Consider the following 22,433-nt stretch of genomic DNA (forward strand, 5'->3'; position numbering starts at 1 on the left):
TTACCACCAGTATGTCTGTTTTTACCATCCGTGTGTCCGTTTTTACCATCAGTGTGTCATTCCAGTGTTTACCATTACCACCATTTCGTGTTTTTGCCATTTTTACCTTTGGAATGTGACATACGGGCAGCACACTGACTGTTCACTGATATCATCCATGTCCTGTGTGTGTTTTTCATGGATCCATAGACTTGTATTCACCCTTTTTATCCGTGTTGCCAGAAAAAAAACAGATACATCTCCAAGAGTTTTGTACAGATACGCGGTCCGTGAAGAAACAGGCACATAGGTTATAATAGGTATGTGTGTCTGTGAAAAAAACCAGACTTAACACGAACATGCAACATGGACATCGGGATGAGGCTTCTTATAGTGAGACTTATGGAAGGATGAAAAGGATATGGCTGCTACAACTATGAATGAATGAACATAAAATAAATCCATAGGTCCCATCCATCCTGAATACAGCGGGACAGTACCAGATTTGGCTTCCCAAGCCTTCTGTGGAATGTCCCTCGCTGCCACCGTAACTCAGAGATCTCCACTCCTCAGGTTAGATAGACATTGTAGATGGGTGTGACGGCGGGGTGGGGTTAGGGATGTGGCCAAAAAATAGCACCGCTTGTTATGTGCGCCACAAGGTTTGTATATTGCATTTTTTATGGTATTGCTTCTTTCCATTTTGCTATTTCAGAAATCAAATATCTTAAAAGATAAAACTTTAATCAAATGCCTTGTTTTTATTAAAGGACAATTTCTTTTCCTTTTGCAGGATGGACCAGTGAATCCTGAGCGCTATTTACACTGGGCTAATGCCTTTCTGGTTGTGTACAGCATCGATAATAGGCAGAGTTTTGAAGCATGCTGCCAATATCTAGAGATCATCTCTCAGTATAACAAGGGAGCTGTACATGAGACCCCCGTTCTGCTACTAGGGAACAAGCTTGATATGGATCGATATAGGTATCACCGTACTATTCATACTACTGCTATAACGGGCATGAAGTACATATTTAAGCAGCACAAACAGTACGGCAAAAAGTCACCCAATCATTAAAACACGTCTCCTTTTTATCCTTTCTCCTTTAGTCAGGAGCTGTTGGCTCTCACGTCATGTCTGTTTCAGTAAATACTTGCATTCCCCTTTAAGGCCAGGGTCACACTTGCGAGAAACTCGCACGAGTCTCGCGTCTCAATACCCGGAACTTCCGCCGACACTCGGGACCAGAGTGCTCAGCTGCATTGAAATACATGCAGCACACTCCGGTCCCAAGTGCCAGCGGCAGTGCTGGGTACTGAGACGCGCGACTCATGCGAGTTTCTCACAGTTGTGACCCCGGCCTTAATGTAAACTCTGCAGTATAATTTCTTGATACTCTACATTGTACTGTTCTTCTGTTACTATTCCTGGGAATGATTGAATAAATTAATAACCAAGTGTTACCATTTCTCTTGGCAGCAAGGTGAGTCCCAAAACATTTAGAGAGAAAGAGGACTTGATCTCTATAGCGCCATCTATTGGAAGCTATGATCCTATAAGTCACAATCAACCTTTTAGCGAATCTTGACCTAGGATAAAAGCCAAATCAGAATCTCAATTTGCAGACATGGTGTTTCAGGCTATTGGCCCTCATCAGTGCAAAGTATGAGAACTGATTTGGCTAGATGAAAGGCTTTTGACTGAGGTCTAAAGAGTAATGTTTCTCCTTGTGGAGAGTGACATACCAGCTCTGGCATGTCAAAGTAAGGAGGCTTATTTGCCTTAGCCCTCAGTCCAAAGCCTCTCACTTAGCCAAATCAGTTCTCATACTTTGCACTGATGAGGGCCAATGGCCCGAAACACGTTGTCTGAAAATTGAGGTTTTGATTTGGCTTTTATCCGAAGTCATATTGCAAGACTCGTTAAAGGGTTGATTGTGACTTGTAGGATTGCTGCTTCCAACAGGTGGCACTATAGAGTTTAAGTTCTCTTTCGCTCTGAAGAGGTAATTTGCATAGTAAATTTCCCAGAGGAGCATTGCACGGCGAATAAGCCTACTTACCTTGACATGCCGGAGCTGGTATGTCACTCTCCACAAGGAGAAACATTACTCCTAAAATCTCAGTCCAAAGTGTATAGGGACACGCCCCATTGACATTATTAATAATGGTTTAATTAAATTGTGAGTTTATGGCTTACTAAGACAGAAATGACAAGAGAGTTAGCAAGTGTAATGTTATAGGGTAGTATTATCTACATTATCGGTGCCAATACACATGAGAAAATAACAGGATTTCCCTTGCTGCAATTCGGAGTCTCATCTAATCTTTGTTGGTGGCTGCCTGCTGATGTGAGGTACCATCTCTATGAATGACAAATTATATGGACAGAAACCTACGTATGTAGAATGTTGAACCAGTGGACCTGAAAGACATTGGTGTGGAAATGATGAGCCACCCTAAGGCTGGAGCTTTACAGTGACTTTGGCAGTAGCAACAAGGTCATTAATAAAAGTTAAAAAGTGGAGGGCCCAATACTGACCACTGTTGTTGCCCACCGTTAATTGTGACTCAATCAGAGTGTGTTCCATTAAAAACCACCCTTTGTTTTCCATTACTGAGCCAGTTGTTAACCCAAATACACATATTTTTTAATTTATTTTTTCCATTTTATGTATTAAACTTTATGTGGCAATGTATTAAGTGCCTTTGAAAAATCCAGGTGGACAACATCCACACCCTTACCTATGTCTAGTCTGGAACATACTGTCATAGAAGTTTTATTAAATTAGTTTGACAGGAGTGATCCTTCATAAATCCATGTTGCCGCAGTTGGTAATAAGATTATTTTCATTAATAAACTCCAAGATTGCACCTCTTAAAAAAACCTTAAAGCTTTTGCCCACATTGGAGGTTAAACCTATAGTCCTATAATTTCAGGCTCACTGGAAAAATATAACACTAGTTACAACTTTTGTAATTTGCTTGTCGCAGTCCCAATAAACTTTAACATCGGGTTTAAGTGCAACCCCATCCACATGCATTATACTGTGATGTGGCTGTAGCATACACCAATCTTTGGCCGCGTGACCCGTGTTGTAGCCAAAGTCGCCATGTTTCCATAGCCTAAAGGTAAATACACTGCTCAAAAAAATAAAGAAAACACTAAAATACCACATCCTAGTTATTGCTAAATGAAATACAGTGGGGAAAAAAAGTATTTAGTCAGCCACCAATTGTGCAAGTTCTCCCACCTGAAAAGATAAGAGAGGCCTGTAGTTGACATCATAGGTAGATCACAACTATGAGATTCAAAATGAGAACACAAACCCAGAAAATCACCTTGTCTGATTTGGCAAGATTTCTTTTGTAAATTATGGTGGAAAATAAGTATTTGGTCACCTAAAAACATGCAAGATTTCTGGCACTCACAGACCTGTAACTTATTCTTTAAGAGGCTCCTCTGTCCTCCACTCATTACCTGTTGTAATGGCACCTGTTTGAACTTGTTTTCAGTATAATTACACCTGTCCACAACCTCAAAGAATCACACTCCAAACTCCACTATGGTGAAGACCAAAGAGCTGTCGACGGACACCAGTAACAAAATTTTAGCTCTGCACAAGGCTGCGAAGACTGAATCTGCAATAGGCAAGCAGCTTGGTGTGATGAAATCAACTGTGGGAGCAATAATAAGAAAATGGAAGACATGCAAGACCACTGATAATCTCCCTCGATCTGGGGCTCCACACAAGATCTCATCCCGTGGGGTCAAAATGATCACAAGAACAGTGAGCAAAAATCCCAGAACCACATGGGGGGACCTAGTGAATGACCTGCATAGAGCTGGGAGCACCATAACAAAGGCTACCATCAACAACACACTACGCCACAAGGGACTCAGATCCTGCATGCCAGACGTATCCCCCTGCTTAAGCAAGTACATGTCCGGGCCCATCTGAAGTTTGCTAGAGAGCATTTAAATTATCCAGAAGAGTATTGGGAGAATGTTATATGGTCTGATGAAACCAAAGTAGAACTGTTTGGTAGAAACAAAACTCGTTGTGTTTGGAGGAGACATAATGCTGAGTTGCATCCAAAGAACATCATACCTACTGTGAAGCATGGGGGTGGCAATATCATGCTTTGGGGCTGTTTCTCTGCAAAGGGACTAGGACGACTGATCCGTGTACATGAATGAATGAATGGGGTCATGTATCATGAGATTTTGAGTGCAAACCTCCTTCCATCAGCAAGCACATTGAAGATGAAACGTGGATGGGTCTTTCAGCATGATAATTATCCCAAGCACACCACCAGGGCAACAAAGGAGTGGCTTCGTAAGAAGCATATGAAGGTCCTGGAGTGGCCTAGCCAGTCTCCATATCTAAACTCTCACTGCTTTAGAGGACATCTGCATGGAGGAATGGGCCAACATACTACCAACAGTGTGTGCTAACATTGTGAAGACTTACAGAAAACATTTGACCTCTGTCATTGCCAACAAAGGATATATAACAAAATATTGAGATGAACTTTTGTTGATGATCAAATACTTATTTTCCACCATAATTTGCAAAATAAATCTTGCCAAATCAGACAAGGTGATTTTCTGGATTTGTTTTCTCATTTTGACTCTCATAGTTGTGGTATACCTATGATGTCAATTACAGGCCTCTCTCATCTTTTTAAGTGGGAGAACTTGCACAATTGGTGGCTGACTAAATACTTTTTTTCCCACTGTATTTCAACTACAAATATTTATTCATTACATAGTGGAATGCGTGGGCAACAATAAAGCATAAAAATAATCAATTTAAATCAAAATTAATATACTGTATCATGAAGGTCTGGATTTGGAATGATACTCAAAATCAAAGTGGAAAATCAAATTAGAGGCTGATCCAAGTTCACAAGAAATGCCTCAAGACAAGGAAGTGATGCTCAGTAGTGTGTGTGGCCTTCATGTGCCTGTATGACCTCCTAGGCATGCTCCTGATGAGGCGGCAGATGTTATCCTTAGGGGTTTATTTTTACCAGTACTGGATTATAGCAACAGTCAATTCCTGGACAGTCTGTTATGTAACGTGGTGTTGGTGGATGGAACAAGACACGATATCCCAGATGTCAGTCCATAGCATCAATGTCTCCATCATGCAGGAACTGCTGACACACTTCAATCACATGAGGCCAAGCATTGTCCTGCATCAGAAGGAACCCAGGGCCCACTGCACCTGCATATGGTCTCACAATGGGTCTGAGGATCTCAATGGTACTCAGGATGCCTCTGGTTAGCGCATGGAGGGTTATGCGGCCCTCTAAGAACTGCCTCCCCACACCATTACTGACCCACTGCCAAACCAGTCATGCTGGAGGATGTTGCAGGCAGCAGATCGCTCCCCATGACGTCTCCAGACTCTGCAATGTGTGTCATATGTGCTCAGTGTAAACCTGCTCTCAACCATAGGGTGCCAATGTCAAATCTGCCAATCTTGGTGTTCTCTTCAAATGCCAGTCGCTCTGCACGGTGTTGGACTGTAAGCGCAACACCCACTTGTGGTTGTCAGGCCCTCATACCACCTTCATGGAGTCTGTTTCTGACAATTTGAGCAGAAACATGTATGTTAGTTGCCTGCTGGAGGTCATTTTGCAGGGCTCTGGCACTGCAACTCCTGTTCCTCCTTGCAAAAATGAGGAGGTAGTGGTCCTGCTGTTGGATTATTATCCTCCTATGGCCCCCTCCACATTTCTTGGTGTACTGACCTGTCTCCTGGTATCTGCTCCATGCTCTGGACACTGTGCTGACAGACACAGCTACCCTTCTTGCCGCAGCTTGTTTTGATTTGCCATCCTGAATGAGCTGCACTACCTGAGGAACTTCTGCGTGCTGTATCATAGACACCACCTCATGCTACTGTACCTCTAGGGGCGAGACCAATGATAAAATGCAAAAGTGACCAAAACAAACAAAAAGGATGAGAAGAGAAATGATCTGTGGTCAGCCCCTGCAGAACAGCTCCTTTATAGGAAGTGTCTTGCTAATTGCCTATCATTTCTACCTGTTGTCTGCTTCATTTGCCCAACAGCAGGAGAATTTCATCAATCAGTGTTGCTTCGTAATTGAACAGGTTGATCTCACAGAAGTGTGATTGACTTTGAGTTACATTTTGTTGTTTAATGTTCCCTTTATTTTTTTGAGCAGTGTATATTGGCACCAGGCCCTGATTGGCAATATAACCAACCGGGCATTTTCCCGCTGGGCCGCTGTCATGTGGGCCGCGGGCGGCAGCGCCCGATCATCTGGCCGCTTGCCAGCTGCTGCGGCCACTGTTGCTCCTGCCGCCGGCCCTCTGCAGCACGGCGGTGATAGATTCAAGTTCCTCCCGCACTGCAGGGAGATAAGCCGCCACGCCCCCCCACGCACCCCATCCTCGCCGTAGCATGAGACCCCCTCACCCCCGCAGCCACTCACAGCGTCGCACTCGCTTGCCTGCTCGCTCTGTTCGCAGGACCTGTGATGAGGTCACAGGAGGGGAGGAGTCAGGGGGTCACATGATCAGGAGCCTTTGTCCAGACCCCCGATCATATCACCCCTGACTCCGCCCCTCCTGTGACCTCATCACAGGTCCTGTGCGCTCAGCCTTGCCTCTACCATCTGCAAGACTCTGCTTTGCTGTTGTCATGGTGCTGGTTGAGGTAAGTATGTGTGGGGTCAGGATTTACAGTGTGGATGTAGCAGAGCTGTGTGTGTATGAGATGTACGGAGCAGAGCCGTGTGTACGAGGTGTACGGAGCGGAGCCATGTGTGTACGAGGTGTACGGAACGGAGCCGTGTGTGTATGAGGTGTACGGAGCGGAGCCGTGTGTACGAGGTGGACGGAGAGGAGCCGCGCGTGTACGAGGTGTACGGAGCGGAGCCGTGTGTGTACGAGGTGTACGGAGCAGAGCCGTGTGTGTACGAGGTGTACGGAGCAGAGCCGTGTGTGTACGAGGTGTACGGAGCGGAGCCGTGTGTACGAGGTGTACGGAGCGGAGCCGCGCGTGTACGAGGTGTACGGAGCGGAGCCGCGCGTGTACGAGGTGTACGGAGCGGAGCCGCGCGTGTACGAGGTGTACGGAGCGGAGCCGCGTGTGTACGAGGTGTACGGAGCGGAGCCGTGTGTGTACGAGGTGTACGGAGCGGAGCCACGCGTGTACGGAGCGGAGCCGTGTGTACGAGGTGTACGGAGAGGAGCCGCGTGTGTACGAGGTGTACGGAGCGGAGCCGTGTGTACGAGGTGTACGGAGCGGAGCCGTGTGTACGAGGTGTACGGAGCGGAGCCGTGTGTACGAGGTGTACGGAGCGGAGCCGTGTGTGTACGAGGTGTACGGAGCGGAGCCGCGTGTGTACGAGGTGTACGGAGAGGAGCCGCGTGTGTACGAGGTGTACGGAGCGGAGCCGTGTGTACGAGGTGTACGGAGCGGAGCCGTGTGTGTACGAGGTGTACGGAGCGGAGCCGTGTGTACGAGGTGGACGGAGAGGAGCCGCGCGTGTACGAGGTGTACGGAGCGGAGCCGCGCGTGTACGAGGTGTACGGAGAGGAGCCGCGTGTGTACGAGGTGTACGGAGCGGAGCCGTGTGTACGAGGTGTACGGAGCGGAGCCGTGTGTGTACGAGGTGTACGGAGCGGAGCCGTGTGTACGAGGTGGACGGAGAGGAGCCGCGTGTGTACGAGGTGTACGGAGAGGAGCCGCGTGTGTACGAGGTGTACGGAGAGGAGCCGCGTGTGTACGAGGTGTACGGAGCGGAGCCGTGTGTACGAGGTGTACGGAGCGGAGCCGTGTGTACGAGGTGTACGGAGCGGAGCCGTGTGTACGAGGTGTACGGAGCGGAGCCGTGTGTGTACGAGGTGTACGGAGCGGAGCCGCGTGTGTACGAGGTGTACGGAGAGGAGCCGCGTGTGTACGAGGTGTACGGAGCGGAGCCGTGTGTACGAGGTGTACGGAGCGGAGCCGTGTGTGTACGAGGTGTACGGAGCGGAGCCGTGTGTACGAGGTGGACGGAGAGGAGCCGCGCGTGTACGAGGTGTACGGAGCGGAGCCGCGCGTGTACGAGGTGTACGGAGAGGAGCCGCGTGTGTACGAGGTGTACGGAGCGGAGCCGTGTGTACGAGGTGTACGGAGCGGAGCCGTGTGTGTACGAGGTGTACGGAGCGGAGCCGTGTGTACGAGGTGGACGGAGAGGAGCCGCGCGTGTACGAGGTGTACGGAGCGGAGCCGTGTGTGTACGAGGTGTACGGAGCAGAGCCGTGTGTGTACGAGGTGTACGGAGCAGAGCCGTGTGTGTACGAGGTGTACGGAGCAGAGCCGTGTGTGTACGAGGTGTACGGAGCAGAGCCGTGTGTGTACGAGGTGTACGGAGCGGAGCCGTGTGTACGAGGTGTACGGAGCGGAGCCGCGCGTGTACGAGGTGTACGGAGCGGAGCCGCGCGTGTACGAGGTGTACGGAGCGGAGCCGCGCGTGTACGAGGTGTACGGAGCGGAGCCGCGCGTGTACGAGGTGTACGGAGCGGAGCCGCGCGTGTACGAGGTGTACGGAGCGGAGCCGTGTGTGTACGAGGTGTACGGAGCGGAGCCACGCGTGTACGGAGCGGAGCCGTGTGTACGAGGTGTACGGAGCGGAGCCGTGTGTAGGAGGTGTACGGAGCGGAGCCGTGTGTAGGAGGTGTACGGAGCGGAGCCGTGTGTAGGAGGTGTACGGAGCGGAGCCGTGTGTAGGAGGTGTACGGAGCGGAGCCGTGTGTAGGAGGTGTACGGAGCGGAGCCGTGTGTAGGAGGTGTACGGAGCGGAGCCGTGTGTACGAGGTGTACGGAGCGGAGCCGTGTGTAGGAGGTGTACGGAGCGGAGCCGTGTGTACGAGGTGTACGGAGCGGAGCCGTGTGTACGAGGTGTACGGAGCGGAGCCGTGTGTACGAGGTGTACGGAGCGGAGCCGTGTGTACGAGGTGTACGGAGCGGAGCCGTGTGTACGAGGTGTACGGAGCGGAGCCGTGTGTACGAGGTGTACGGAGCGGAGCCGTGTGTGTACGAGGTGTACGGAGCGGAGCCGTGTGTACGAGGTGTACGGAGCGGAGCCGTGTGTGTACGAGGTGTACGGAGCGGAGCCGTGTGTACGAGGTGTACGGAGCGGAGCCGTGTGTGTACGAGGTGTACGGAGCGGAGCCGTGTGTACGAGGTGTACGGAGAGGAGCCGCGTGTGTACGAGGTGTACGGAGAGGAGCCGCGTGTGTACGAGGTGTACGGAGCGGAGCCGTGTGTACGAGGTGTACGGAGCGGAGCCGTGTGTACGAGGTGTACGGAGCGGAGCCGTGTGTACGAGGTGTACGGAGAGGAGCCGCGCGTGTACGAGGTGTACGGAGCGGAGCCGCGCGTGTACGAGGTGTATGGAGCGGAGCCGCGCGTGTACGAGGTGTACGGAGCGGAGCCGTGTGTACGAGGTGTACGGAGGGGAGCCGTGTGTGTACGAGGTGTACGGAGAGGAGCCGCGTGTGTACGAGGTGTACGGAGAGGAGCCGTGTGTAAGAGGTGGACGGAGCGGAGCCGCGCGTGTACGAGGTGTACGGAGAGGAGCCACAGTCTTTGTCCGTCTTTCCCTTCTTCAAAAGTTGGGAGGTATGATGGGGCGGCTATGACCAGGGGGTCTGGTTGCCCAATAGAGAGCAGTTCTGCCAGGAATTCTGTAATCATGCATACAAAAGGGGACAGAGGTTTGGGAGGAGTACTGTACCTAAAAGCAATAAATAGGACTGAGCTGAAATACTGGGCACAGCTATGACTACATGTTATATAGTCGTGTTAATCTCCTCTCACTTCTTGTAAACTACAACTGTACAAAGATATTATATGGTCACCATGTGACTAGTGGGCCTGTGTAACTTCAAATGCCAGGGCTGAATTTTAGTCCCAGTCCGGCCCTGATTGGCACTCCTGGTATTTTAACATGTTGTACTATTTAAAAAAAAAAGATTTAATTCCTATAAATATTCTTCAAGCTGCAGTATATGAAATAGTGGTCACCCAGACTGGATTGCTTGAGATCTTAAGCTGTTCACTTTGTTCTTATTTAATAAATTGCTGTAAGATGCTATCTTTATTTTCTGCTTCCGCCTGTCCAGCCAAGATCTCTGCTATTCTCCCACTTTCTCCTATGAGATTGCTTTGCTCACATTCATGGAGCTCAGGTATTAAAATGTGAACTACACCTACTTCCACATTTAGAAAACTCAGAAAATTGCTTTGTAGAGCATATTATTGCTGTTTGGTAATGTAAAATGCTTATGTGGCCCAAGTATTTTCAGTGACCTTTCCTTAAAGGGGTTGTCCACTCAAAAACAGCATGTTTGCCTCCAGTAAAATAAGTACACTTATACTCACCTCCAGTTCCATTCCAGCGGTGTCAGCATTCTCTGTCCCGGGGCTCATGTCACATTGTTACGTCATGTGATCCTGCGCCCAATCAGTGCTGGCTTCACTCTCCCAGCCTTAGGACGAATCAGAACATAGAGAGGAAGTCAGAGCTACCGCGGGCGGATGACTTCCTCTAGATGTTTGATTCATCTGACGGTGCGGACAGTGAAGCCAGCACTGATTGGGCGCAGGATCATGTGACGTAACAATGAGATGCAAGCACTGGGAGAGCCAGTGTTGAAACTGCTGGAACGTGATGGGCACCGGAGGTGAGTATAAGCATTGCTGATTGAGAACGGGATGTTCAAGTAGCAGACAATTCCTTTAATGATTGCTCAGTAATTCACCAAATGGGCTCTAATGGAGGGCAGAAAAAAAACTATGCGATGATTTGTAGTTACATAGTGTATAAAGCATAATATAAATAGATACCAAGGAATTGGCAGGCCATGGTTACGTTTTTCCATACTTTTCTATGGCTTGTGCCTGATATTTCAACTCCTCTCCATCAAGTGGCTTGGGCTGAGCTGCAATACCACATACAAATAGTGAACAGATGTGCAAATATATCTTGGAAGAGATAACAACCCTTTTAAGATCAATGACAAAAAACTAAAAATTTTCAAAGGATCATTTGGACTCTTCTAATCATGAACCATTTCTCAACCAAAAAGTAGTTACGATGGAGGCTTGGATTATGTTTCCAATAATAACTCATATTCTGAACATTTTGTCAAGTAAATGGATAGAAGTCAGAAAAAACATAAAATCTCTAAAATGAAGAACATAAGAGAACTTGTGGATTATATGTGTTGGCAGATATGAAAAGGAGGATTTATTGGTCATAATCTTTATTTAATGCATTTTGCGATATTGTGGATAACCAAGACGTATTTCTGTGTGCTCTCTCAGACAGGTCAGTATAGCAGATGGTTCAGCTCTGGCGAACCGCCATGGCTGCCTGTTCCGCGAAGTCTCTGCCTGTCTTGATTTCCGGTTGGTGCAGCAAGTGTTTTTTGATGCCATACAAGAAGTGAGGAGAGAAGCAGATAGGTGTGCATCCTTAAGACCTCCACTCTACATCACCGAGGAGAGGGCACTTCTTGGGTTGCCTCCCATGTCTTCGTCGTCGCCCTCCAGCCGCCATGGAATGCCTACACTTAGCACTTTGTCTCCCCTGGGCTACAAGGAGATTCCCTCTGTGGCCCAAGCCAAACTCGTTACCGTGAAGTCGTCCAGAGCAATGAGTAAACGCAAAGCACCAACGCTCACCCTCCTCAAAGGTTTCAAGATCTTTTAATTTCAAGAAGGCCTACTATACCAAGTGATCTTAACACATGCTTGGTCTCTATTTATGGTACGGACTGTAGACTACTTTGGTTATGAGATTGACCTCTACTCAAATCAAAGGCATTTTAAGTTAAAAGTTATGATAATGCAGTCAAAACAAATGCATGGTATGGAACCTAAAAAGTAGTTATTCCCTTAAACTTATTTTTTTTATAAAAATCTAAAGGGATTGGGAAGAGCATGGCTTTATTACTGTCAAGCATGTTTACCTTTTGCTCGATGTCTCCACCCTGCCAGTCCAGGTCATATCTACTTAATTTAGGAATAGTTTTGCTGGAGACCCTGGAGGGCTGCAGACTTTTTTTTTCATAACTTGAGCCTTATTTACAGACCACGCCTTTTCTATGCCCCATTAACCACCCTATGAAAGTGCGTCACGATGACAGGGCTCAGTCTGATGACAAAGCATCCCATTGCCATACTCATGAAGCCGTCCGGGTGCTACGCTTAATGGGACGTTCTGAAAAGCTTCTATAGTTCCTGAAAGATTTATGCCTTTTTCAATAGTTCAGGTCTCCCCTTTTCTAAGAGCCTGGTAAATATGGTCAAGGGTTGAGCTCAATAATTGTTGTTTAAGACAGACTGGGTGTTAGATGACATACTACCTTAAAACTAAAGTGGCTGTTTTGCAGGTGGTCCCCAGGAATCAGGATATCTCAAGTCTTCAGCTTAAAGGGAACCTGTCATGTAAAAAACGCTTTTAACCTGCAGATATGGGGTTAATCTGCAGGTTAATGACATTCTGATGTTGCCTGGCGCCCGCAATGAGAGCCCCATTCCTGATAGGATATTAACTTTATTCTTCTCAGCAGCTTCAGGCTTCCAGTCATAGGGGTGAGCCGACACGGCTTCAGTCACCGCTCAGTGCATAGTAAGCGGCGGCTATAACTGCGCCACCCAAAACTGACTGACAGTCGGCTTTAATGCTAAGTCAGCTGTTAGTCAGTACTGCGGACATGGTTACATCCGTCGCTCTCTACGCAGTGACTGCACTGGCCCACCCTTATGACTGAAAGGCAAACACTGCCGGAAGGAATAAAGTTAAGTTACTCCCAGCATTGGGGCTCTCAGGGTGGGAGCTGGACACCTTCATAATGCTGTTAACCTGCAGGTTAACCCAATATCGGCAGGTTAATTGCATTTGTTTACATGGCAGCTTCCCTTTAAAGTGTAACTGCAGTTTCAGGTGTTTGTGTCTATGTGGAATACTACTATTTCTGGCCTCTATATTATTTTTAGTCTGCATTTTTATCAGTTTTCTCTATACACTAGAAGCCTCAGCAGTTTCTTCTTTGTACACAACCTTTTCCTCTCTCCAGCTTCTCTCCTCACCCTTCTTTATAGATTTCTATAGGCTGAAGATGTAATTTGTTCCCTTACCGAATACAGAATTGTAGACAGATTTGAGCCGTTTTTGAGAATTAATCAGTACAGTGAGAAAAAGACTCTTTAGTTGAGGAAAGAAGCATTTTTCGCTAATCACATATATTACAAAGTTTCTTATTTTCACTTACATTATTGGATTATGGAAAAATAAGAAAGGTTAGTCTCTGTTTAAGGACAAATTGACAACTGGATGAGGGTAGAGAAAGGGTAATAATTACTCTTTAGGTGCTTAACTATTATTTACTCTTTGGCTCTATTCACATCTAAATTATTAACTTTCCATCAATTGTTGCCACAATTTCGTGGTAATAATAGCAAAACCTAAAACACATTGGGACCAATTCATCAAAGCTTTTACATGAGAAAAGTGGAGTAAAAGCTTTTGAAGGTCGCAATTTTTTTGCACAACAGAGTAGTCCAAAATTTTGCAACCTTGGAGTTTTCACACCAATTTGAATAAGCTCCTCCGAAACTGGCAGTGCTGGGGTAGAGCTAGGATGAAGGGGCATGGTCATGCCAGCTTGTCCAATTCATTAAAAGTGGTAGCATTTTTTTATTCCAAAAATGCTACTGTATTTCAAGTGCGGTGCATGCCATTTAGAAGAGGCACCAAATTAATTACGTGGCACGTAGCCAATCAGGTGCCTCTTTTACTCAATCAAGACTGGCATTTTGCCAGTTTTGATGAAACGTCCCTATGATTGCTAGGATCTGTCAGTTTGTTGGATTCTATTTGCATCCATTTGACTTCGTCATAGCTGTGGTAGCTTCTTTATGAATGGAAGTCACAATGCTGGAGAGATCACAGTATGCCTCTTGCTGCAACAATAATTGGTTATTAGAAAAACTACATTTAGTTGGAGGATCTGTATATGATGCATCCACTTTACACTGCAGCTTTAATTCATCAGAAAACAAATGAGATGTTTACTTGACGGATGAAGCTGAAGGTCATCTTTTACCTGAAACACGAATGCTATGTGCCAATGTATGTTATATGTTCCCAGATTTTGGAAAAACAGAGTTTAAAAAAATTGAATTATATGTCAAAGCGTTTGCACATCTTCACTGAATATTCCATTTCTGATGATTATGTGTTATCCAGATGTTCAGACTATGTTGGTTGCCAACCATTCATCCCACGCTATTTTATCAGAGTTATGTTTGGTTCTGGATTGTGATGAACACTTGGAATGTACTTGCTGCCTCCTGCTGACAGCTGAAGTTTGCTCATTGCCAGCTTCTGTTATACACAGCACCGTTCCAGAATCCATCACGAGAAGACATCAAATGTGGGGTGTCCTCCAGCTGTAAATGTTTCTTTTTTATCAGTATTCAAGGAAAGACCATTGGCATGCACTGTATGTCTAAAAAGTCAATTAGCTGCTTGCCTCATCCATAGACTCCTCTGCTTAACAATACTTCAGTCCTATTAGACAGTGGTGTAACTATAGTAGATGCAGGGGTTGCAATCGCATCTGGAGCCTAAGAGAGCCCAAAAGGTCCCTTTGACCCATATGAAAAGACTATCACTATTACCGACCTGTGATACTCTGGGGCTTTTTTGGAAATTTTGCATTGGAGCCCATGAGCTTCAAATTACGCCATGCTAAAAGATGAAGGACGCAGACCCAAGTCTTTCAATCTTAAGAGATGGTGTTTGTCTAATAAATACTGCTATACTTTCGAAGAATATCCAGGAGTCTACTGGGAAAAGGGGAGGGCTCACTATCTCCAAGAATGCCTGATGAAGAGACCTGAGTAGTCTCGAAAGCTTGCAATGTGTTACCATCTTTTCAGTTAGCCATTAAAAGGTATCAACCACTGAGGACTCTTAATTCTGAATATTTTTCTATCTCCAAGAACAGTTGATAAAACTCTTAGGGTTCATCATAGCCTCCCAAAACCTTCGAGACCCTAGCAATGATTTTTTTTGCCAGTGATGGAGCTGGGATGCTCCATCATTAGACAAAGCCCCAGTGTTCAATTAAACATCGGGGTGGGCAAGATGAAATGGAGAGGGTGAGACCTATAAAAGCAAACAGTACTAAATAATTTTTTCGCAGGGAGATTACTCTTGGATGCCCAGCACAAAAAGTTGTCGATTATGCGTACATTCCTCTAATAAACCTAGTACAATGTCCGAATCATCCTTACGGTTGTTTACTCAAGCTCAATATTCTCTTATAGACCTTCAATTTTGTCCATTCTCTGGGAAACTTATTCTACTAGCTGCCTGGCAAGTTTATTTTTTTTACTTCATTGGAAATACATTGGTATTTCTGTGCACCCAATTTTGGGTATCAAAATGACACTGTCAATGGAGCCATACATTCAGTCTTTACCAGAAGCAAGCAAGCAAAAGCCCTGTAGCTGCACAGTAATTGCTCACCGACCTTGAGAACTGTGGCTCAGAACTTGGATTCAGTGGTGCAGACCCAAACTGACCAGATGCCTCCATTTATTGATGTTACTTTGATATGACAACTATCTGGTCAGTAGACACAATGAATGATGCAGAATTGTTTTGGGAAAATAGTGCCATGATCAGAATTTGAAGTTGTCTTCATGACAAAGTTTTTATAATTTCTTCCCTAAAGAATGTAAAGTTATTAAAATAAAACCTAGTGACACTTTTGTAAGAAAAAATGTATGTACGTATAATCCACGAGCAAGATATTTACATCTAGTGAACTCTATGTGTGCACGTTCTCACATCTGTTATTATTGATGACTGTTTAAAATACCGTAAGTGAATAAAACATGGATAACAGAAGACCAGAAATCTGAGAGCAGAGCACATCTTACAGGCATTTCATGTTTTGCTAATCACACTGCAATGAAAAGCAAAAATGTATTTGAAATCATTTTGAGACAATGAGATGTTGTAAAAATGTGCAATAAATCAATTTGTATTGTTCGGGAAGTAGGATTATAATCAGACACAACTACACAGATACATTCACATATGTAATCACACTTTGGTGTATATAAAACTGCTTTTTCACCTCATTGCTCTATATTATCGATCCCGATATTTGCTTCAGTAGCTCCATGCCACTCACCCAGCATGTCTCCCGAATTATCACCCTATGAACTGCCATACAGATTTGTTAGAAAAACTTTAATTTTATTTTAGAATCAACACTTCTATGGAATACCATTCTACAAAATACACCCACAAATTGGGCCATTGATTGTTAAAAAGATTTGTTATTTTTCTGCACCCACAAAGTCACCATGTATCCTTATTCTAAAGCCGGGATCACACATGCGAGAAACTCGGGACGAGTCTCACATCTCAATACCAGGCACTGCCGCCGGCACTCAGACCGGAGCGCTCAGCTGCATAGAAATACATGCAGCCGCACTCTCCGCTCCCAAGTGCCGGGTACTGAGATGCGAGACTCGTCCGAGTTTCTCGCATGTGTGATCCCGGCCTTAGCGAGGGATGTGATTTCAGTACTGCCATTTTAGTACAAACCCCGGCCTAAAAGGGAAACTATAACCTTTACCCTTACTCAAACAATTTGACTATGTATTCCTTTAAAACATAAGCCAGTTAATTCTTTTATGATGCCAAAGCTTAGCTACGATAGCAGGAAATCACGTTCTGAAATTCTCTATACAATAAGTCTGGATGTGCATTAGGGTGTGACGTCGTACTTCCCGTTCCCAGCATTACGCTGTATTCCCAGCATTGTGCCACATTCTTCTGGCTGGTGAAATGTTGTTGGCTCTGGTACACTGCCAACGACCTGTCAATCAGAGGATGGAGCTACATATGGAATAAAGCATGAGGCTGTAAAGATCGTAGGGAATCGTCACGCCACAATGCACTCATGGATACTCATGTGGTTTCTGACAGGTTCCCTCTAAATGGGTTTGTTTTCTGCTGGGCTTTGGTGCCCATTATCATGTCAGATCTTAGGCTCATATATATATATATATATACTGTATATAAAGTATATATAATATAATGCGCTAAGCGTCACTGTCCGAAGCCTTTATAGACGGCGCAAGCACGACGTGCCTGCGCAGTCTGGCTCCAGACCGAATGAGGCATTCAGCGGTGAGGAGTGTGTATGGCGCCGGAAATGGCGGGACGCATACACACTGCATACCGGTATCTCCGGCGCCATACTTACATACTTACCGGACCGGGAGAAGCGTTGCCACGGCGCTTCTTTTCGGCCGTAGACCGGGGCAGGACTGCGGCTTGAATCGCGCATGCGCATAGCGCGATCCGGCACCATTTTACTGAAGACACATTTGCAGTGTGTCTTCAACAATATGGTGCTGGACAGTGCTATGGGCATGCGCGTACACCGGCGCCAGACTCCTCCCCCCGGCCTCCAGCAGAACGTGACAGCGCTGGAACACAGGAAAGAAGGGTGAGTATAAATGTTTTTTTTTGTATGTGTGTAGTTTAATAGGGGTGAGGGGGACCATACATATCAGGATAAGGGGGGTGAGGGGACCATGCATACCAGAATAGGGGGTGTGGGGACCACGCATACCAGGGAAGGGGGGTGAGGGGACCACGCATACCAGGAAAGGAGGGTGACGGGACCATGCATATCAGGATAGGGGGGTGAAGGGATCACGCATACCAGGATAGGGGGTGAGGAGACCAAGCATACCAGGAAAGGGGGGTGAGGGTACCATACATACCACAAAAAGGGGGGTGAGGGGACCATGCATACCAGGATTGGGGGGTGAGGGGACCATGCATACCAGGAATGGGGGTGAGGGGACCATGCATACCAGGATTGGGGGGGTGAGGGGACCATGCATACCAGAAAAGGGGTGTGAGGGGGGACCATGTATACCAGGATTGGGGGGGTGAGGGGTAGCATGTATACCAGGATAGGGGGGTGAGAGTACCATGCACACCAGGATAAGGGGGTGAGGGGACCATGCAAACCAGGATTGGGGGGTGAGGGGACCATTCATACCAGGATTGGGGGGAGAGTAGTAGCATACATACCAGGATTGGGGGATGAGAGGACCATGCATACCAGGAATGGGGGTGAGGGGACCATGCATACCAGGATAGGGGGGTGAGAGGACCATGCATACCAGGATGGGGGGGGTGAGAGGACCATGCATACCAGGATAGGGGGGGTGAGAGGACCATGCATACCAGGATACGGGAGTGAGAGGACCATGCATGCCAGGATAGGGGGGTGAGGGGGCCATGCATACCAATATTGGGGGTTGAGGGGTACCATGCATACCAGGATAGGAGGGAGGCAGCACACACGAGGATGGGAGACCATATACCAATAAAAATGCTGCCACCCAGACGTAGAACAGGTTCATAGCTAGTATATATATATATATATATATATATCTATCAGTTTAGAGTACTATTATTAAAACAGCATAGGCCAAATATATGTTTATTCTACATGACAGAGAGGGTGATATAAAATGGTTACAAGATCCAGATTGCTGAAACCAATAAGAAAAAAACATTTAGGAACATAAAGCTAAACCCCAAACACAACTAAGGCCTTACTACTCATCCTTCAATACATTGATGTCAAGGTCCTTTTGTAACAAAGCTGAAGTGTTGGTTATTTTATATTCTACATTCAATCCGTGTAGAGAGAAGTTATGAAGATGAAAGCTATAAAGTAACATTGTGACTTTTTTTATAGACGTCTTGGATCGTCCTTTGTACTGTGCATAATAAAAAAAGCTATAATAATTACATCTATGTAGGTAAAGTTCATTGTACTATCACATGATAACATTCTCAAAGAGAAAGTAACATTCGACAGTTTGTAGAACAAGAGCAATCTGAAATAAATATAAGTATACCAGTTCTATGATACCTTCAAAATCCTACCAAGAAGTGACCCATTATGTATGAGAAACATTCCATGAGTACCTCCTATATCCAATAGCACAACTTAATATTGAGCCAATCCGTGTAAGTCCCAAGTGGAGCAAGACCGTATTAGGAACATTATTATTCCCTGCTACCATACTGCTAGTCTGACATATTGGGTAGATCTACTGAAGAAGACCTGGTGCTCTCCAGTGGGAATATAATAGATATGTCCCAGCAGTTTTATACATCCTCCTCTGGAGCATCGGTGTATAGAGAAGTGATCTGTCCATCCTTCCACTGCACTGTGATGTCACCATGTTGAACTTCCTTCTTGAGTTGAGTGTCCTCTTGTGATAGGTTCTCTTTTTCCAGCGTCAACACAGCCTGTTTGCCCTCGGAGTCATCTTCTTTTTTTGCAGCCATGCTCATCTTATACATGGCAATCATTTTCCTTTTTCTGTAAGAAACGTAAAATTATTAAAGGAATATGAGTGGAGCTACAGCCTAGACTAGGATTTAGAGGTGTACATACCGGAACGACGGATAGGTGTTAGAAGACATGAGAATAAAAACCACCGCAGATCAGATTTATATTGTTTGCTATTACATCTTGCCTGGTAACTGAATATAATGATTTTTCATTAGTGATAGAGGATCTGAGTGTGTCTTAGGGCCCCTTCACACATCCTGGTGATTCCAGTACAGGAAAAAACAGTATCGGAGAGGTCCAAGTCCATATGCCATCTGGGTGTCTGTGCGACACTATTTGTGTGGCATATGTATGTACGTGTAATTTATGTATCATCTGTGTGCACCATCAGAGTTACTGGAATACAATGAAGAATACAAATGATTGATGCTAGATGTGCAAAGATAGATAGATAGATAGATACTGTTGTGCTCAAAAGTTTACATACAGTGGGTTCGGAAAGTATTCAGACCCCTTTAAATTTTTCACTCGTTGTTTCATTGCAGCCATTTGGTAAATTCAAAAAAGTTCATTTTTTTCTCATTAAGGCCGGTTTCACATTAGCGCTTTTTAAGCACACGCACGGCCGGGGGTAGCTCCGCCCCCGAGCCGGCTCTCTGCCCGGCGTGCCCGCCCCTTGCTTGTAGCGCCGCCTACTAGCGGACAGCGGCGCCTGCGATCGGCGCACCCTATCTTTAGCATAGGGTGCGCACATCGTGCGCAGGCCGTGCGCTAGTTGCGCTTTGACCTGCGCTGCGCACTTTTGACGGTGCGCCGTGCGCGCCAAAATCCGAAAAGTTTGATTTTGGCGCGCACGGCGCACCGTCAAAAGTGCGCAGCGCAGGTCAAAGCGCAACTAGCGCACGGCCTGCGCACGATGTGCGCACCCTATGCTAAAGATAGGGTGCGCCGATCGCAGGCGCCGCTGTCCGCTAGTAGGCGGCGCTACAAGCAAGGGGCGGGCACGCCGGGCAGAGAGCCGGCTCGGGGGCGGAGCTACCCCCGGCCGTGCGTGCGCTTAAAAAGCGCTAATGTGAAACCGGCCTAATGTACACTCTGCACCCCATCTTGACTGAAAAAAAATCATAAATGTAGAACTTTTTGCAAATTTATCAAAAAAGAAACTGAGATATCACATGGTCATAAGTATTCAGACCCCTTGCTCAGTATTGAGTAGAAGCACCCTTTTGAGCTAGTACAGCCATGAGTCTTTTTTTGAATGATGCAACAAGTTTTTCACACCTGGATTTGGGGATCCTCTGCCATTCTTCCTTGCAGATCCTCTCCAGTTCCATCAGGGTGGATGGTGAACGTTGGTGGACAGCCATTTTCAGGTCTCTCCAGAGATGCTCAATTGGGTTTAGGTCAGGGTTCTGGCTGGGCCAGTCAAGAATGGTCACAGAGTCATTCTGAAGCCACTCCATTGTTATTTTAGCTGTATGCATAGGGTCATTGTCTTGTTGGAAGGTGAACCTTCTGCCAAGCCTGAGGTCCAGAGCACTGTGGAAGAGGTCTTCATTCAGGATATATCTGTACTTGGCCGCATTCATGTTTCCTTCAATTGCAAACAGTTGTTCTATCCCTGCAGCTGAAAAGCACCCCTATAGTATGATGCTGCCACCACCATGTTTCACTGTTGGGATTGTATTGGGAAGGTGATGAGCAGTGCCTGGTTTTCTACACACATACCGCTTAGAATTATCACTAAAAAGTTCTATCTTCGTCTCATCAGACCAGAGAATCTTATTTCTCATAGTCTGGGAGTCCTTCATATGTTTTTTAGCAAACTATATGAGGGCTTTCATATGTCTTACACTGAGGAGAAGCTTCCGTCGGGCCACTCTGCCATAAAGGCCCAACTGGTGGAGAACTGCAGTGATAGTTGACTTTGTGGAACTATCTCCCATCTACCTACTGCATCTGTGGAGCTCAGTCACAGTGATCTTGGGGTTTTTCTTTACCTCTCTCACCAAGGCTCTTCCCCCACGATTGCTCAGTTTGGCTGGACGGCCAGGTCTAGGAAGACTTCTAGTTGTCCCAAACTTCTTCCATTTAAGGATTATGGAGGCCACTGTGCTCTTAAGAACCTTGAGTACTGCAGAAATTCTTTTGTAACCTTCGGCTACATCTGAGCCTTGCCACAATTCTATCTCTGAGTTCCTTGGCCAGTTCCTTTGACCTCATGATTCTCATTTGGTCTGACATGCACTGTGAGCTGTGAGGTCTTATATAGACAGGTGTATGCCTCTACAAATCAAGTCCTATTATTTTAATTAAACACACTCCAATGAAGGCATAGAACCATCTCAAGGAGGATCACAAGGAAATGGACAGCATGTGACTTAAATATGAGTGTCTGAGCAAAGGGTCTGAATACTTATGACAATGTGATATTTCAGTTTTTCTTTTTTAAGAAATTTGCAAAAATCTCTACATTTCTGTTTTTTCAGTCAAGATGGAGTGCAGAGTGTACGTTAATGAGAAAAAAATGAACTTTTTTGAATTACCAAATGGCTGCAATGAAACAAAGAGTGAAAAATATAAAGGAGTCAGCATACTTTCTGTACCCACTGTATATATACATACAGACACTGTACCCCGGCAGAATTTTTGCTTTCTTGGCTTCACCCAACCTCTAACCATGAGTGGAGAAAAAGTTTTGGTGTTATCATTCATATTCTGTGAAAAAAGGCCAAGAAAGCAAAAATTCTGCCGGGGTATGTAAAGTTTTGCGCATAACTGTAGATAGATAGTGTGAGGTAGCGCTGTCATTCAAGTAGGGGGATACTCGCTCAGCAGCCACAAAATCAGATCCGGCACAGGTTTTCCATAAAGCCAAAACAGTCCATGTGGTTTATTCAGCAGCATAAACCCATAACAGCAACATAAAGTTCACTTAAAAGCATAGTGTTCGTGACAGAGTTCAGCTCTGTTACTCTGTAGTCATACAGGTTATGCATA

The 22,433-nt window shown here is 46.0% G+C and overlaps 2 protein-coding genes across 8 annotated transcripts in view; one reads left to right on the forward strand and one right to left on the reverse strand.

Moving 5' to 3' along the window:
- The window catches only part of RASL12 (RAS like family 12), a 163,999-nt gene extending 147,918 nt beyond the window's left edge, over positions 1-16,081 (forward strand). For both annotated transcript variants that reach the window (XM_073568853.1, XM_073568852.1), the window contains 2 exons: positions 773-963; positions 11,338-16,081. In XM_073568853.1, coding sequence (XP_073424954.1) covers positions 773-963; positions 11,338-11,725 — 579 coding nt within the window. In that variant the 3' untranslated portion in view covers positions 11,726-16,081. The remainder of the gene's footprint in view (positions 1-772; positions 964-11,337) is intronic.
- A 2,469-nt stretch (positions 16,082-18,550) lies between these two features.
- Positions 18,551-22,433, reverse strand: part of SLC51B (SLC51 subunit beta) — an 86,851-nt gene continuing 82,968 nt past the window's right edge. For all 6 annotated transcript variants that reach the window (XM_073568857.1, XM_073568858.1, XM_073568854.1 and 3 more), the window contains one exon: positions 18,551-19,460. In XM_073568857.1, coding sequence (XP_073424958.1) covers positions 19,244-19,460 — 217 coding nt within the window. In that variant the 3' untranslated portion in view covers positions 18,551-19,243. The remainder of the gene's footprint in view (positions 19,461-22,433) is intronic.

Source organism: Dendrobates tinctorius, unplaced genomic scaffold (assembly GCF_039654945.1).
Source record: "Dendrobates tinctorius isolate UK_male_01 unplaced genomic scaffold, ASM3965494v1 ptg000022l, whole genome shotgun sequence".
In the NCBI taxonomy this organism is placed as follows: Eukaryota; Metazoa; Chordata; class Amphibia; order Anura; family Dendrobatidae; genus Dendrobates; species Dendrobates tinctorius.